The following is a 17570-nucleotide window of genomic DNA, read 5'->3' as shown; positions in this document are numbered from 1 at the left end:
AAGAGGCCCTGTTTCGAAGAAGGTGAAAAGTAAGTACCAACACTCTAGGTTGTCACCTAATTTCCAAACACATGAAAATCCATCACACACACACACACACACTCTAAAATATATTCAGGACAATGCTAGCACATTGCTGGGAAAGTATTAAGAAATATTTTAACATCTTTAAAATATTTGAAATACACATGATCAGTAAAACTAATAGTCATATAATATTAAGATTCTAACAAATCAAATTCTCTTAGTGACTAAGTAAAGAAAACCAGTTAGAGCTGGAGAACGGCACAGTGGTTAAGAACACTTGCTACTCTTGCAGAGGACTGGGGTTCTGTTCCCATCACTCAGACAATGGTTCATAACCTTCCCTAACTCCAATTTCAGGGAATCTGAAGCCTTCTTTTGAATTCCATGGACACAGGAACACAAATGGTGCACATATATACATACATGCCAAACACTCATACATAAAATAAAAAAATAAAAACAAAAAATAAAAACTAATGAAACAGGCTTTTACCTTGTTCATCAAGGAGTTTCTTTGTAAGGTCTTCAGCTTCATCTCCACCTTCTAACTCCAGCGTATCATCATTAATCTCTAGATTCTCCAACTCAAGTTCCAAGTCATCAGGACTTGATACCTCCTTATTATCCTTTGGTTCTTTTGTCTCTGTTTAAAAACAAAGAATAAGAAACTGGGGTATAATGGTAGAATATTTGCCTAGCATACAGGGGGCCTTGGGTTCAATACAGTAAAAATAATTAAAATATATAAAAACAAATAACAAATATACTTGAATTCAAGTTAGTTCAAAATACTGTACAGGGCTAGAGAGATGGCTCAGCAGCTAAAGAACACTGGCTGCTCTTCCAGAAGACCTAAGTTTGATTCCTAGCATCCACAAGGCAGTTCACAACTGTCTGTAACAACAGTCCCAATGGGTACAACACCTCTTCTGTTCTTCAAGGACTCTAGGCATGCATGTGGAACACAGATATACATGCAGGCAAAATACCTGACATAGAAAAACAAAAAACAAATCTTTTAAATCCTACTACAAAAAATATTAAAGATTCACAAAATCTATGTAACTTCTCTAAAATTTATGCCTGCTATAAAAATATTAAAGATTCACAAAATCTGTATAACTTCTCTAAAAAATTTTTAATCCTGCTACCAAAAAAAAAATTAGATAAAGTTTGACAAGTTTATATAACTTGTCTAAAACCTTAGGTATACTTCTGGCAAATCTGAATGAAAACTAAATAGAGATTTTTTTATAAAATAGATTAAGCTTATTGATACATAAAATATAAATCTTTTTAATTCTGTTGTTTTCTTAATGGTTTTTAAATTTTATTTTATGTGTGTAAATGTTTGGCTTGTATGTAAATATGTATGACCATCTGTACTACTAGTGACCATTGGAATAAGCTACCCAACTTCTTCATTTCTATATTTGTTCACTGGAAAGAAGAAGGGAAAAAAAACAAGGAAGAAAGAAAAGGAAGGGATGAGAAACAAGAAAGAAAGAAAAAGGAGATATAGAGGCAGGCTAGCTAGCTAGCTAACATGTTACCAGGATCTATGCTAAAGATAGGAGATAAAGTTCCTTAGCATAATCTCATAAGAAAGCTCTCAAACTCCAAGATAAATTCAGGTCTATCCATCCCCCAACCCTCTCTCTCTTTCCACTCTCCCTTTAAATTTTAATTTGTATGTATGTGCTGCCTAAATGTATGTCTGTGGAGACCAGAAGAGGGGTCAGATCCCATGGAACTGGAGTTAGAGATGGCTATAAGCTGCTCTGTGGGTACTGGGAGTCAAACCTGCCTGGGTCCTCAGGAAAAACAGCCAGTGCTCTTAACCACCGAGGTATCTCTCCTATCTCCTCTCTTTTATTTCTATATGCAGTATGATCTTTCTTGGGTTATGCAGGAGATAACACTGAAATATAATTTGATATGAAAATTAACTTAGTAGCAATATATTAAACAAATTAGAAAAGACTAAATGCAAAGAAGAAATAATCAGAAAGGAGGTCAGAGGAAACAAAATGAACCTAACAAAGGAAAATGGCTAGAAATAAATAAAATAGAACCAAACCTTACTTCAACAAAATTGGCAAAATGTTGATATCTGTAGAAGTTGAGTAACAGGTAAATATGAGTTCATCATTCTAGCCTTTATCTCCTTGAGATTTTAAAAAAAAAATCTATTTATTAAGTGAGAGAGAGAGAATAAGAAAGAGAATGTGCTTTTGTGTCTCATTCCTGTAACACCGGCACTAAGGAGACTGACTAGTCTGGGATAATGTTCTAGGCATTCAGGGCTACAGAGATGCTGGTTCAATAAAATAAAATTTAAGAACTCAAGCTAAAAACTTTATGCTTATATGTCCAAACTCATATATACAAAACAAATAAAAATTGCTTTTAAATGTATATTCGAACCACCTAAAATATTATGTTTCATGTCTTCTATTATCCTTTAAATTCTGCAATGAAGGAAGAAATGTTTCATATCATGATACTCAATGTTATACCAAAGATATAAAAAAGCTCTACAGAGAGCTTTTGTTGCCTTCTAAATATAGAGACTACACTCACTCATTTCTTCATTCAGCAATTATTTGTCGAATTCCTACTATTCAGCTACAGATTGTTCTAAACACCAGAGATACAACTTGACTATAATAAACATAAAGGCCACTTCCCATACGAAGCATGTATTTACTCCTCCATATTTACTAATATCTGGCTATCAAAAGAGTATTTATAGATTGGAAAGATGGCTCAGCAAGGAAAGGTACTTGCTACCAAGCCAACCTGATTTTGATCCCTGGAGCCAACACTGTGGAAGGAAGAGAAATGACTCTCAGGAGTAGTCCTCTATCTGCCACATGTGTGCCATGCCACATGTGTACACATACAGAGAAAAAAGAAAGGAAGAAGTATCTTTTTTATTTTACAAAAGGATTTACTGCACAGGGTTATAGTTCAGTGGTAAAGTGTTTACTTCAGGCCCTCTTCTTACTAATATATTTTAGTTATTAATTAACATAAGGCTAATCTCCAATAAAAAAAGAAAACAAACATTTACTGATTAGTGACTACACATTCACAACTACAGTAAGCTACTGAATGCTGAATTTTAAAATATGGCTAATATGCTTAGAATAGGTATAACTTACCTGAGAAAGTTAAACTAATATTCATGAAGAAGTCAAGTAGAGTACAGAGGTGAACATATTATAAGTAATGTTTGAAAGGTTTATGTAAGGCAAGATCAGCTTACTCAGAGACTGAATTTTTAGAATAGAAAAGTCAAGGTATAATATACTTGATGAAGTAGTAAATCTGAGACAAATTATGCAATGTTTTTGAGACAAAGATAACAATTTTAAACTGGGTTTCAAACTTAGGTAATGCCATTAAGCCATTACAATTATCACTAGGAGGCACTTGGATATCTTGGGTTCCAGAACAGCTGAGGCTACACAGGAAAAACAAACAAAAGCAAAAACAAAGAAAACCCCATCGCTGGGTATGGTGGCTCAACCTTTAATCACAGCACTCCAGAGGCATAGGCAAGTAGCTTTCTTTAAATTTAAGGCCAGCCTGATATACACAGAGATTTCCAGGACAGTCAAAAATACAAAGTGTGGTAGTTTGAATGTACTTGACCCCCACAATCCCACAGGGTGTGGCACTATTAGGAAGTATGGCTTTGTTGGAGTGACCTTGATGGAAGAAGTGTGTTACTGTAGGGGACAGGCCTTGAGGTTTACAAGAGTTGCTATGGTCATAGCGTATTTTGAGAGCAATAAAACCCTTAAGACAGAAGTTGGTACTGCGGCTGGAGTATTGCTGTAATAGGCCAGACCAAGTTTTTGTCTAGAGTAATAAGAACTTTGAAGTTGTGGATTAGAAAAGCAATTGAAAGTTTTAAGTGTTGTCTAATGAGCCAGAATAGTAGGAGCATGGAAGACAATGGTGCTGATTTGATGAACCATGGGGGCTCATTCAAAAGGATTCACAGGAAGAATTTTAGTATGTTGCCTAAAGATTGTACTTGTGATATTTTGGTGAAGAACGTGGCTACCTTTTACCCTTGTCTGAAGAGTCTGCCTGAAGCCAAAGTGAAAATTTTTTGATTAATTTCATTAGCAGAGGAAATCTCAAAACAGTTTAGTATAGACTCTGCTACATGGGTTTCAGTGGTTAATTCTAATGAAGATTTACAATAAAAGAGCAAAGACGAGCAGGGTAAATTACAAAATGAAAGTTTTGAGGAGAAAAAGAGCACCAGGAAGTGAAATAGAGCTAAATTCTGTGTTTAAGGAGATAAACAGATTAAGAAATGGAAGAAAGGGAATGGTAACCCTGTGAAAAGAAACTAAAGAAAAGCTTGGAGTAGGTTGTGGTAAGCACACCTTTAATCCTAGCCCTGGGAAGGCAGAGGCTGGTAGATCTTTAAGATGAGGTCAGTCTGTTTGTTCTACAGAGCAAGTTTCAGGACAGCCAAGCTTAGGACAGAAAGCTGGTGAAGATGTAATTGAACAAGGGGGCCATGTTCCAGTCCCAGAAAGAGCAGAACATAGCAGTTTCATCCTCATGATTCTAGATTTAGAGTTAATGATAAAAAGAAAGGAGTTACAGAATAAAGCTGCTCAGGCCAGGCATGTGTCTGGGGTGTCCCTGAATGGAGGCCTGGAGAGGCCATTGTATGAAGCTGTAAAGTTAAAACACAAATTGCCTTGGAGAACCCAAGACATTCAAGATGTCAGAGCCATGGGATACCTGCCAAGGAGAGCTGCTAACACAGAATGGAACCAGCTCAAGAGAAAAAAAGTATGTTTCCGCCAAAAAAGCTGAACAGAATTGGAAATCTGCTTTGACAACAGACACAGAGATGCCTTGCTTTGGTCCAGTATTTCCTCACTATGTTTCCTTCCCTACATTTTGGAATGGTAATGTATAGGCTATGTCATTATATGTTGGAAGTATGTGATTTTTTTTTATTTTGATTTTACAGGGGATTTACAGTTAAGATATTGCATGAATCTCAGAAGAGACTTTGACCTTTGGACTTTAAAACATTTTTGAGACTGATAGACTATGGGGACTTTTGAAGTTGGACTAAATACATTCATTTTGCATTATGATACTGTCACAAGCTTACGGGAGCCAGAGACTAAATGTGGTAGTTTGAACGTAACTGGTTCCTATAATCCCATAGGAAGTGACACTATGAGGAGGTTTTGTTGGAGTGGTATGGCCTTGATGGAAGAAGTTTGTCAGTGTGGAGTTGGGCTTTGAGGTTTCCTATGCATAGGATACCACTAAATTTGTCAGTCAACTTCCTGTTGCTTGTAAGATGTAGGACTCTCAGCTAATCTTCAAGCACCACATCTGCTCACATGATATGTTCCTCATCATGAAGATAAAGGACTGAACCTCTGAAACTATAAGCAAGTCACCCCAATTAAATGTTTTTCTTATAAAAACTGCTGTGGTCATGGTGTCTTTTAACAGCAATAAAAACACTAAGACACAGAGTGAGACCCTGTCTCAAAAAAATCCTATAACAAACAAAGAACAACAACAACAAAAAGGAATAGTAATAGTAAGGAGGTCTGAAGAAATGGTTCAGCAATTAAGAGCACCTGCTGGCCTTCCAGAGCTCCCAGGTTCAGTTCCCAGATCCCACATAGCAGATCATAGCTGCCTATAACTCTAGTTTCAGGGTATCCAACTCCTTCTTTTGTCCTCCTGAGGCACTGCACACACATGGGACATTTAAATACATGCAGGCAACATTCACGCACATAAAATAAAATAAATCTTAAAAATATATTAGTAAGGAGAATAAAAATAACAGCTAAAACAGCAACCAGGTAGGAGCACAAAGACAGAATAGTTTTAAAAAGCAGCACAAAGATGGATCTGAGAAACAAAGTTTGGCCAGCACCTCCTACTCTATTAGTAGTTTCAGACTTTTAGATTTCTTTCAACATTCTCAGAGACCTGACTAGATCTAGCCTAGAAAGAATATTATGTAGAGAGATAACTATACAAAACCTATGCTTTGAGGGGAAAACTCTTGTCTTCTAAGATCTCACATGACTCCATTGTAAGATACTAAAAATAAACACTTCCAAATCAATTTAAAGTAGTGTAAAGATAGTGGCTCTAGAAAAGATGATCAGTGGCTATGAAGATAGCTCCATGGGTAAGAGCACTTGTACAAACATAGTTCTAATAGCCAGCGTCCACATAAAGTATACAAACTTGGCCACTTAAACCACTAACTCCCACACTATGGCTATAGAGGGGGACACACAGGATAATGACATGGAGTAGGGACAGGAGGGCTTGCTAATTGTCAGTTTAGTTTCAAATTCAGTCAGAGACCCTATCTAAACCAGGTGGTGGTGTGTCATGCCTTTAATCCCAGCACTCCTGAGGCAGGTGCAGACAGACCTCTGTAAATTCAAGGCCAGTCTGGTCTATGAGTTCCAAACAGCCAGAACTGTTACAAAAAGAGACCCTGTCTTGAAAAACCAAGAGAACCTGTTTACAGGGAGTAACATGGAAAGTAACAAAAGAGGACACAAAATGTCCTCCTCTGACTTTTCATATGTTGCCTTGGGCCTGCACACCAACCTAAACATGGTAACCATCACCATTTAATGCTCTGTTCCTCATTATTACTTCATTCATTTAATCTGATGCTCATACACCAGTGTTTGCTTTTAAACATATACCATTCTGAAGCTCATTTCAATCATATGTAATGTCAGGGGTTTCCTTGAGAATTTGCCTTTGGAAGGAGGGTAAGATGGCTAAGTGGGTAAAGCATGTGCCCTGCAAGCCTGAAAACCAAGTTTGATTCCTGGAATCCACATGAAGACAGAAAGAGAGAAGTAACTGTAAAGTTCTCCTCTGGTCTCCATGCACTACCCCCAACCCTTGACACACATTAAATATGCACAATAATAATATAAGTAACATTTGAAAAAATAGTTTACCTTTGGAATCATCTTTGTTAGCATCTTTGTTCTGACTTTTTTCATTATCTTTAAACAAAATGGCTGGAACAAATGCTTTCAAATCAATGAGGTTTTCATAAAAATTCCGAGCGTCTTCATCTTCCCATATACCACCTTCTAAGTCATATTCTCCAGGTTTACCAGGTGTAAATATATCGATTCCAGGTCCATGCTCTACAATAAAATAAAACATGAGCAGATAACACTATTTCAGAAATAGCATGGCAAACATAGCACTTTACTTTTTATTTTCAATTGTGTAGCTACTAAACCTCTATTGTTTCAACTGACCAGAATTCTTCTTGTTTGAAGCACTTGAGATTACACGTGATAACTTTTGTTGTTGTTGTTTTGTTTTTTGAGACAGGGTTTCTCTGTGTATCCCCAGCTTTCCTGGAGTTCACTCTGCAGACCAGGCTAGTCTTGAACTCAGAGATCCATCTGCATCTGCCTACTGAATGTTGGATTAAAGGCTAGTGCCAATATGTCTGGCTACTTTTTAAATTTTACTTATTCTTTTTATGTGTATGCATAAGTGTGTGTCTATTTGAGTTTACTGGATTCCCTGGAACTGGAGTTATAAATGTTGAATGTAGGGGCTGGGCACCAAACCTTTGTCTTTTGGAAGAACATTAAGTGCTCTTAATTAACTGCTAAGCCATCTTTCCAGTCAGTGATCATCTCTCTCTCTCTCTCTCTCTCCCTCCCTCCCTCTCTTTCTTTCTTTCTCCCTTCCTTCCTTCCTTCCTTTCTTTCTTGTTTTGTTCTGCTTTTTTGAGACACAGTTTCTCTATACAACAGTTCTGGCTGTCCTAGAACTTGCTCTGTAGACCAGATTGACCTCAAACTCAGAAAACTCAGATCTGCCTGCCTCTGCCTCGGGAGTGCTGGGATTAAAGGTGTGCGCCACCACTACCAGGCCCATTTCTTAAAATTATAATTATTACACGTATGTGTGTATGTGGGCAAATGTGTGCTCGAGGCCAGAAGACAATTTCCAAAAGACAGTTTTCTCCTCCTACTTTCATGGGATTCTGAGAAGCATATTTCCATAGAAACATCTAGAATCATGTATTTTTGTAAGAAAGTCCATTGAATAATATATATATACTTGCTGTTTTGATTTTTAAGGTTGATTTACGAAAACTGTCATCTTGAAAATACTGACTCTTCTAATATTCAGGCTGCCAAACTTATGAGGCAGGCAGCATGTGACCAAAGTTTAGCATGATGGTACACACCTGTAATCCTAACCAAATCAGTTAGGGCTCAGGCCCAACAAGAAATCATCCTAAAAAAATAAGGTAGCCGGGAATTGAAGTACATGTCTTTAACGCAAGTGCTCAGGAGGAAGAGGAGGTGGAATTCTGAGGGCTATAAAAATTTTGTATTTATTTTATGTGTATGTTTTGCCTGCATGTATGCTATGTGTAACACATGCAGGAGTGGTGCCTGAGGGAGGATACTGTGCACGGACAAGATGACCTAATAGGCAAATATATGGCTATATAGTGCTGCCAAGTTTGATGACACAAGCTCAATCTCAAGAACCCATACAGTGAAAGCCGAGAACTCCACAAAGTTGTGTTCTCTCTTTCTCTCTCTCTCTCTCTCTCTCTCTCTCACACACACACACACACACACACACACACACACACACACACACACTGGGTTATATCTTACCTTCTGGTGTTGGTTTGTCCTGAGGAAGGTCTGGCATATTTTCATCCAAAAGGTCTGCTAAGGACTGAGAATTTGCCAGCAGCTTCTGGTAAGACATTGCAAATTCCTCATACTGTTTATGCCTATCTTCACTTAGCTCACCTTTAGAATGCAGAATGCGCCTATAAACAAATGATGAAATAATCTGATAAGCTTGTCAAAGCAGACATGATCATGGGAAATGGTCCATAAAATTTGATCTTACCACAGAAATTTAACATAATGTTCTTTGCTAACTTATTATTCTTTTTTATCTCACATTCTCTGGCTATATATAAAAACTAAAATACAATAACAACAACAAAAACGCCGAAAAAAAAGCCCACCCAAGCAATTAAGTTTAAATTAAAAAGTATGTATTCAGAATTACCATAATATTTAACTTTACTAATCAACAAAATATTTAGTATTCTGTTACAAGGATGGAACTCTTTAGCAAATGGTTAACCAAAAATATTTATTCCAAATCACTAACTGGTTTTCAAAAGCAACATGTTATGAAAAGAAACATTATCCTTAAATCTCAACAATGACTTCATAAGAAAATATATTTAACAATTTATCACAAAAAAACAAAACAAAAATAAAGCCGGGCAGTGGTGGTGCACACCTTTAATCCCAGCACTCAGGTGGCAGAAGCAGGTGGATCTCTGTGAGTTAGAAGCCAGCCTAGTCTACAGAGTGAGTTCCAGGACAGCCAGAGCGACACACAGAGAAACCCTGTCCCAACAAAATCAACCAAAAAACAAAAACAAAACAAACAAAAGAAAATTTACTGCAAAATAACTAATGTTGTTATTTTGTTATATTATGCTTTCCTAAGTCAAAAATCCACAAAAGTCAGTTTCTAAATACAACAGGTTCAAAGCCAGAATTGATCATCCATAAACTTCAATGATTTAAATCAAGCTTGCCTTTTGTAAAAATCCATTTCTCCAATATAGCCAGTTTTCAATTTACAGTACTGGTTATTTATTCAATGGACAAAGAGTAACTGACCAGCCCACTTACTCAAGTCTAGGCTTTCCTGGTGAAGCCCAAGAATATAATTCTTCCTACTTCACAAAAGTACCTATAATTATAAAATAACCAACATATATAAATCAAAATTCCTACCATATTAATATAAACAGTTAAGATTTATATAGAGCTTTTTTCCCCATCTCTCTCCCAAAGAGGTAGCTTCTGCTCTCTTCTCCCAACACCCGTTTCTCTTTCTCTCTCTGTTCTTCCCCCTTCTCTCCTTTCCACTCCATAACCCACTAAACAAATACTTTCTCTGCCAAAAAAAAAAAAGACTTATATAGAAGGATCCAATTTATTCTACACTAAATATTTTTATAGAAATATAACTGGTATATATAAACAATACTGTACATATAATAGAAATTTATAGGCTGGCTTAAACTGGGTCTTATGTAGCCCAGTTTGGTTTCAAGCTCACTACTGTCACCAAGGCTGGCCTTAAATTCCATGATTCTTCTGTCTCCACTCCCAAGTGCTGGGATGTGCTATCACACCCAATTTTCAATACAGGTTTTTAAAAGTCAATTATAAATTATAAATTAAAGCATTCCCAGAAGTAAAGCTTAATACTTAGCATTTGAGCATTCTTAGAAACTAAATAAGTTCTTATTTTTTGAGGTGTTAACCTCTTAGAAGTCACAGAAAATAAAGTGGAAACCATGCCTACACTCACTTTTCCCTGCCTACTCAGAACAGTCTCCAAACATCCCAGATTACTCACCTACGGAAACCTTTTCCGTGTGTAACAAATACTGGTTTATTTTTGGAATATCAGCTGCCATTAAAAGTACATCAATGTGTGGATTCACTAAATCAATCATTTCTTTACATTCCCAAATCTTATTAGGGTTTACAGTGAGAAATTTTGGGATTGGGGTATAGCTCTGTGGGAGAAAACTAGTAGGCAAAATACCCTGGATTCCAACCATAGGAACACCAAAAAAAGAAAGGAAGGGAGTGGTGGAGGGAAAAATAATTTACTATGAGATATACTTAAAATAAATTTAAATTTTTCACTCACTGACTTAAAAATGTATTAGCAACTTCTGTCAAAACAGTTTAGTCATAATTACCTAGGCTAAAAGCATTTCTCTATAAAGACCAAAACTATTGTCTTAAAAGTTTGCTATTATTTACTTCAAAGTAATGTAATAAGCAAAATAAGTTTCTTTCAGCAAGTTCACAGATTTTAAAAGTTAAAACAAAAATATGTATATGAAGGAAACTATTAATATTACTATGAAATTATTAAAATATTTAATCATTTTAAAGACAAATTTGGAAAAGTTTTTAGTTAAAATAAAGTGATTCAAATATTCACAATGGATTGTCAAAATGGATCGATCAGCCAATACACTTGCCAACAAGCCTGACAACTCAACTTCTACTTCAGGGACCCACAAAGTTAAAGAGAGAACTGGATATACACTGCAGCATGCATACATCTACTTACACACACATATACACATATCCGCCTGCACACACACACAATACATACATAAACGTAATAATAAGAATAATATGCAAATTATCATCAGCAGTGATAAAAAAACTGGAGTTCATTCTCATGTAAATGCTGTTAGAAGGGATAATAAAGGCTCTAAGGTATTTTAGTACATGACCCCATGCAACATTTGGGCCAGAGAGATGGCTCAAAAGGTAAAGTGCTTGCCACAAAGCTCGAATACCTAAGTTAAGTTCCTGAGATATAGATGGTGAAAGAAGAAAATAAACTTCCACAAGTTGTCCTCAGACCACACATGCACCATGGAACACCTCTGCACATACATATATAAGAAAGAAGTAACACTATTACAGTATTCAGGGGGGTGACAAAAACAGGGTGGGGGAAGCATAGAGCACAATCTAAAAATGTATTTCTTTAACAAGTTTTAACTTTTAGGTCATCTGAAGAGCATACATTGAGTCCATTCAAATATACAATACTAAGAATTTCTAGCACTTAAGCAGTAAAGTGATAACCATTTTACCACAACTGAAAACAGTACTTCAGGATCAACTTCACGCTTAAGTACTTGCCTAGGGCTTTGCACTGATCAACTGAACATGATTCATATTAATAATTAAATTCCATGTATCTGATTCTAGTTCTTCTACAGTTCCACTGGTACCAAATTAAAACCTTAAAATTATAGTGCAGACACACATGAAGTGCAAAACATCTATACATATACAATACAATACAATACAATACAATACAATACAATACAATACAATACAATACAATACAAACTGGGGCTGGAGAGATGGCTCAATATTAAGGGCACTTGCTACTCTTCCAGAGAACCTGAGTTGAATTCCCAGCACCCACATGGTGGCTAACAACTATCTGTTATTACAATTCAAGATGTTCTAACACCTTCTCACTCTGTGGGCACCAAGCATGTACGTGGTGAATATACATACTTGGAGGCAAAATACACATAAGATAAAAAATAAATATACCTTAAAAGTAACTTCAGAGATACTCCTTAATCCTTCTGCAAACCTCAGTTCTGTTTTGTTGTTTTGTTTTGGAGACAGGGTCTCAGCGATGCACTATAGCTAAGTGGTAGATCACTTGTTTAACACCTGTGAGGTTCTAGGTTCAACCTCTAGTACAGAAGGAAGGAAAGGAGAGAGGGAGGGAAGAAGGGAGAGAGGTAGGGAAGGAGGGAGAGAGAGAGGGAGGGAGGGAAGGGCCACTGGGCCTTGTAGTATAGGCCGGCCTTCAATTAATATAAAACCCAGATGGTCTGGAACTAGCAATTCTCCTTCTGCCTCTAAGTGGTATCTAATCTAACACACACTTAATAAATAGCTCACCGAATCTACAGCACACAGTGAGACTATTATGACTTGAAGCACAGAAATCAATCAACAAAAGTGTTGGGTGGGAATGGAGCTTAGTCTCTAGCTTTGACTAGGCCCTTGGTTCAAAGATGAAATTAAGAACAAAACAAGATAAAAAAAAAAAAAAAACTCGCCTTTTTTTTTTCCTATGAAGTGTTGGGGACAGAACCCAGGGCTTCATGTATAACAGACGAGCCCTGTACCTTGAGTTCTACTCCCACTCCTCACCAAACTTCATAAACCAAGTGCACGAGAATGTTAACACTGAAAATACAGGCAAAACCAATCTAATGATAATCATATACTAACCCGATCTTTTTTGAAGCACATCTATTAACAAAACTGAACTTAAAGCATTCTTTTCAAACCACTGCTAGTCAGAGGTCGGTAAACTTTTTCTGGAAAAAATCAGGAACTCAATATTCTAAGTTTACTAGACCACAGGTTCTTCACTGAAACTGTTCACTGCCATTGTAGCACAAGAGTAACTGCCAGGCAGTATGGAAACGAATGAGTTTATGCTATGTTATAAAACTCTTAAGAGCAGAGTTTTATAACAGTTTAAGGAAATCTAAATTTCACTTAATTTTTGCGTTTCACAAACTGTTAGTCATCTTTTAATTTTTTTTTTAACCCATCTGATGAAAAGCTAAAAACCATCCTTACACAAAGCACTAAAAACTAGTCAATGCCCTAATCTGGCCAGTAGGCCACAGTGTGTCAATCTTTGGCATGATTGGAATTAATCAATTAATTATCACTGTTAAACATCTATTAATTACCTCATTCCCTTTTCATAACTGTTCAACACTGAGGAAGTAATGGTATATCCCCCTCACAGATGTGGAAATTGATGAAAACAAAACCAATCCTAAGTCTTACTATAACAAAAATATTTTAGAAACAAAAAAGACTTCTTGCTGCTCAAGTGTTTAATTCCAACACTCGAGAGGCAGAGGAGGGCAGATCACCCATGAGTTCAGGGTTACATAGGTAAGACACCATCGCCAAAAATCGAAACAGGTAAAACTTCTTTTATTCAACATGAGAGATCACCATCTAGAAGCATCCTAAATGACCTTAAACTCACAGAGCTCTGCTTACCTCAGCTTCCACAGTGCTAGGACTATAGGTATGAGCATTCACACTCAGTTCAGTGGGTTTTTTAAGTTACTGTTATAACACCGACAGATATCAACAGAAAATATCAAGTAGTTCATTCTTGAATCAAACATTAACCCATTATGCCACATAGTAAAATACATACTTTCTCTTTTCCTATTTATTTTTACTTTTATGATTTGACTTGTCATTCCTTTTTATTTTTGTATAAATTACTCATTGGCTTTATATGGTCTTAAAAATAATAATTTTTTAAAATGAGTTATGAGTATAGTCAGCAAATCTGAGGTAAGACTATAAGAGTTCAGTGTTTAAAAAGTTTAACAATTTTCAAAACAATGACTCATTCATAGGTTTTCAGAAACATCAAACTGGCACTATATTAGGTAATGAGCATTTTTCAAAGCACTAATGTAGTGATGGATGCTGTTTAAGTGCTTTTCCACATATGAATTCACAACATGACCCACATTTCCAGCAGAAGTAGAACTCTATTTTCTCCATTTGAAGGCTAGGAATGCTGAAGCACAAGTACCTGAGGTAACGTGCCCAAGAAAACAGCAAATTACAAGTCTAGGCTCTGAATCCAAGTACCCTGGTTCTGCAGTCTTCATTATTAAAAACTAGACTATGACTACATCTAAAATAAAATTAATCTATTTTGGACATTATGTTGGAATTACAATCTCTCTCAATGTACATAATCAAAAGCAAGCCACCAATATCAAGGAATTTATTTTAAATCCTCTTTTTAACCAAAAATGTAACAAGGATTTCCTCTGGCTGGCACTTCAGTTGGTCAGGACTGAGTGGTTCGTCACAAGTTTATAATAAGTAACAGTACTAGTGACAACAACGGGTATTACAGCTTTGAGAAATACAGCACTGAAACAAAGAACCTGACTTTGTCCTTGGTCCTTCACATTACCTTGGACAAGTTCTAAAATTCCTCCATCAGTCACCTTCAACAACAGATATTGCCTTTAGGGACATTGATAGACATCAGTAAGATTATACATATAATGCATTATAATGATAGAAATTGGTACTTTCATGAGAGAAAAAGTACTAAAGCCACTGAAAAAAGTAAAAATCTTAAGTGCCAAATATTATTTTGATTTTCTAGAAGTCAAGCTTAAAATAAATATTTCACCAAGAATACAAACATCCCTGTCAGGGTGTATGACACACCACTTTAATCCCAGCCTTGGGAGGCAGGGACCGGTGGATCTCTGAGTTCAAGGCCAGCCTGTTCTACAGAGTAAGTTCCTCAACAGGATCGGCTACACAGAGAAACCCTGTCTCAAAAAACTATGGAAGGGCTAGAGAGATGGCTCAGAGGATAAGAGCACTGGCTGCTATTCCAGAGGTCCTGAGTTCAATTCCCAACAACCACATGGTGGCTCACAACCATCTGTAATGAGATCTGGTGCCCTCTTCTGGCCCACAGGGATACATGCAAACAGAATATTGTATATTTAATAAATAAATAAATCTTTAAAAAAAAAACTATGGAAAAAGGATACAAAAAACCCTGAAAATATGGTCATGGTTAAACCAAGTGAAAAAAAAAAATCTGGGTTTTCAACCTCTCATTTGCTCCGGCATTGTCAAATCATCACAAAAACATGCTCCAGAATTACACTAAATTTCTTACAATTTCATTTTAATTTGGTTATGGTTATCTTATTTCATAAAAGACATTAGTGTATACAATATAATTGTACTTACTCAAACAATTATTCCATTACTATGTCAAATTCACTTAAAGAGGAGGAAACAAAGTAAGTTCTTTTTGACAATGTAAGACCTTGCTTAAAGAGAAAATTAAGTGAGTCAATATCTTTTCTTGTTGTTGCTGTTTTCAAGACAAGATCTCACTATGTAGCTCTGGCTGTACTGGAACTCACTCTTTAGATCAAGCTGCCCTCCAACCCACCTGCCTCTGCCTAATATTAAAGGTCTGTGATACTACGTCTGGCACAATATTCTAATGGTGTGTAAATATTACAAACTGATCAAACTGTAAGAATAAGTAAAACTCTCTTGAAGGAAATTAGAGTAAAAGCATTACTTAATTTTAAATCAGTATATTCAAGTATCAACATTAGTCAAACTAATACTACTCTGATTTTATTAGCAATGGAATGCTTGATTCCATTATATCTTTGACTAAACTTTAAAATCAAATCTCTTATTGCCAGTGATACGAGCAATCAGAACAGAATTAATTTAAAGGTGCTAAAGCAAAACTGGGCAGTGGTGGCATATGCCTTTAATCTCAACACTTGGGAGGCAGAAGAAGGCCAGCCTGGTCTACAGAGCAAATTCCTAGTCAGACAGAGCTACCCGCCCCTCCAAAAAAACCAGTTCTGTTATCAAGGCAGTTGAGTTTTTTAAGAAAGGCCACAGTAATAAATGAACAGAAAATGTGTCTATCAAAACTATAGGTGGACCAGTAGAAAAGAATCCATTTACTACTGGGCCTTGGTGGCACATGCCTTTAATCCCAGCACTTGGAAAGCAAAGACAAGAGGATTTCTGAGTTCAAGGCAAGCCATGTCTAAAGAGCTAGTTCCAGGACAGCCAGGGCTAAACAAACAACCCATTTATTAAACTGAGCACTTAATAACACACATAAAATCATTTGCAAAATCATTGGGTTAAAATAGCATATTAAAATCATCTAAATAAATCTAAATTAAGCAAACAGTGAGATATCACATTAAAAACTAAAGAGTTCAGCAAATATGTATTCAGGGTAAAAAAAAATCATTGCACTAACCAGTTCAAAGTAAAGAACTACCTTAAAAGTAGATCACTTGAACCAGGTGTAGTAGGGCACACCTTTAGTACCAGCACTAGGAGAATGGGACCAGTGATCTCTAAGTGTTCAAGGTCAGTCTGATCTACATAGCAAGCTTGAAACCAGTCAAGGCTACCTAGTGAGACACTGTCTCTAAAACAAAACAAAACAAAACAAAACAAAACAAAACAAAACAAAACAAAGACCAGTCCATTAGGAGAATCAGGCTTCAGTGTGAGAAGGCCTAACAAAAGACAAGGGGCTGGAGGGATGGCTCAGAGGTTAAGAGCACTGGCTGCTCTTCCAGAGGTCCTAAATTCAATTCCCAGCTACCACATGGTGGCTCACAACTGTTTGTACCTTGAATGCCAGGTACCCGAAACCCTCACACAAAGTATAGAATGGCAAAACACCAGTGCACATTAAATACATAAAAAAAAGAAAAGAAAGAAAAGCAATTTTGGTCACAGAAAAGAATGAATCAAAAATGAATGTCCGAAGGATAGATAGTGAGAGTGTTTGAAGATGATTAAACGTGAAGATAGTTGTCCTGAAAAAAGAAAGCAATCAGAAAATGTGCAATTGAAGTCATAGGAATCAGAGACACATGGCTCATTCTGGCATTAAATCACTGTAGTTCCTCTCTACTAGGATACTATAAGGTTAAAACTAAATGCATAAACTATAAAGAAACCAATAAAACCATGAAGAAGTCAATAAAACTCAACAATTGTTATATTTACAAAGTCAGTTGCAATGTATTAGGTAGACCATATAAAGGAGGATGAAAATGACAAAGCATTATGCAAATCATAATTAAGAAACTTAAACATGGAATAAGTAACATTCAAAAACATAAACTAGAATGGTAATTCTGCTTCCATTTTACTTTTTTCTTTGAGATGTGATTTTGCTATGTTGCCCAGAGAGTCTATTTCTCACCTGAGTGACCTTTAGTCACTAGGATTTCTCACATAGTCTAACAT

The 17570-nt window shown here is 36.3% G+C and overlaps 1 protein-coding gene across 3 annotated transcripts in view; it reads right to left on the bottom strand.

Annotated features, from left to right (window-relative positions):
- The window catches only part of Upf2 (UPF2 regulator of nonsense mediated mRNA decay), a 107271-nt gene that overhangs the window by 78379 nt on the left and 11322 nt on the right, over window positions 1-17570 (bottom strand). For all 3 annotated transcript variants that reach the window (XM_085699094.2, XM_087896389.1, XM_085699095.2), the window contains exons 4-6: window positions 8739-8899; window positions 7035-7229; window positions 521-670 (exon numbers count right to left, since the gene is read on the bottom strand). In XM_085699094.2, the coding sequence (XP_085555220.1) occupies window positions 521-670; window positions 7035-7229; window positions 8739-8899 (506 nt within the window). The remainder of the gene's footprint in view (window positions 1-520; window positions 671-7034; window positions 7230-8738; window positions 8900-17570) is intronic.

This window comes from Myodes glareolus, chromosome 14 (assembly GCF_982192425.1).
Source record: "Myodes glareolus chromosome 14, mMyoGla1.1, whole genome shotgun sequence".
Taxonomy (NCBI): domain Eukaryota; kingdom Metazoa; phylum Chordata; class Mammalia; order Rodentia; family Cricetidae; genus Myodes; species Myodes glareolus.
The sequence above is the reverse complement of the archived record's forward strand: the minus strand, read 5'-3'. Positions and strand labels throughout refer to the sequence as shown.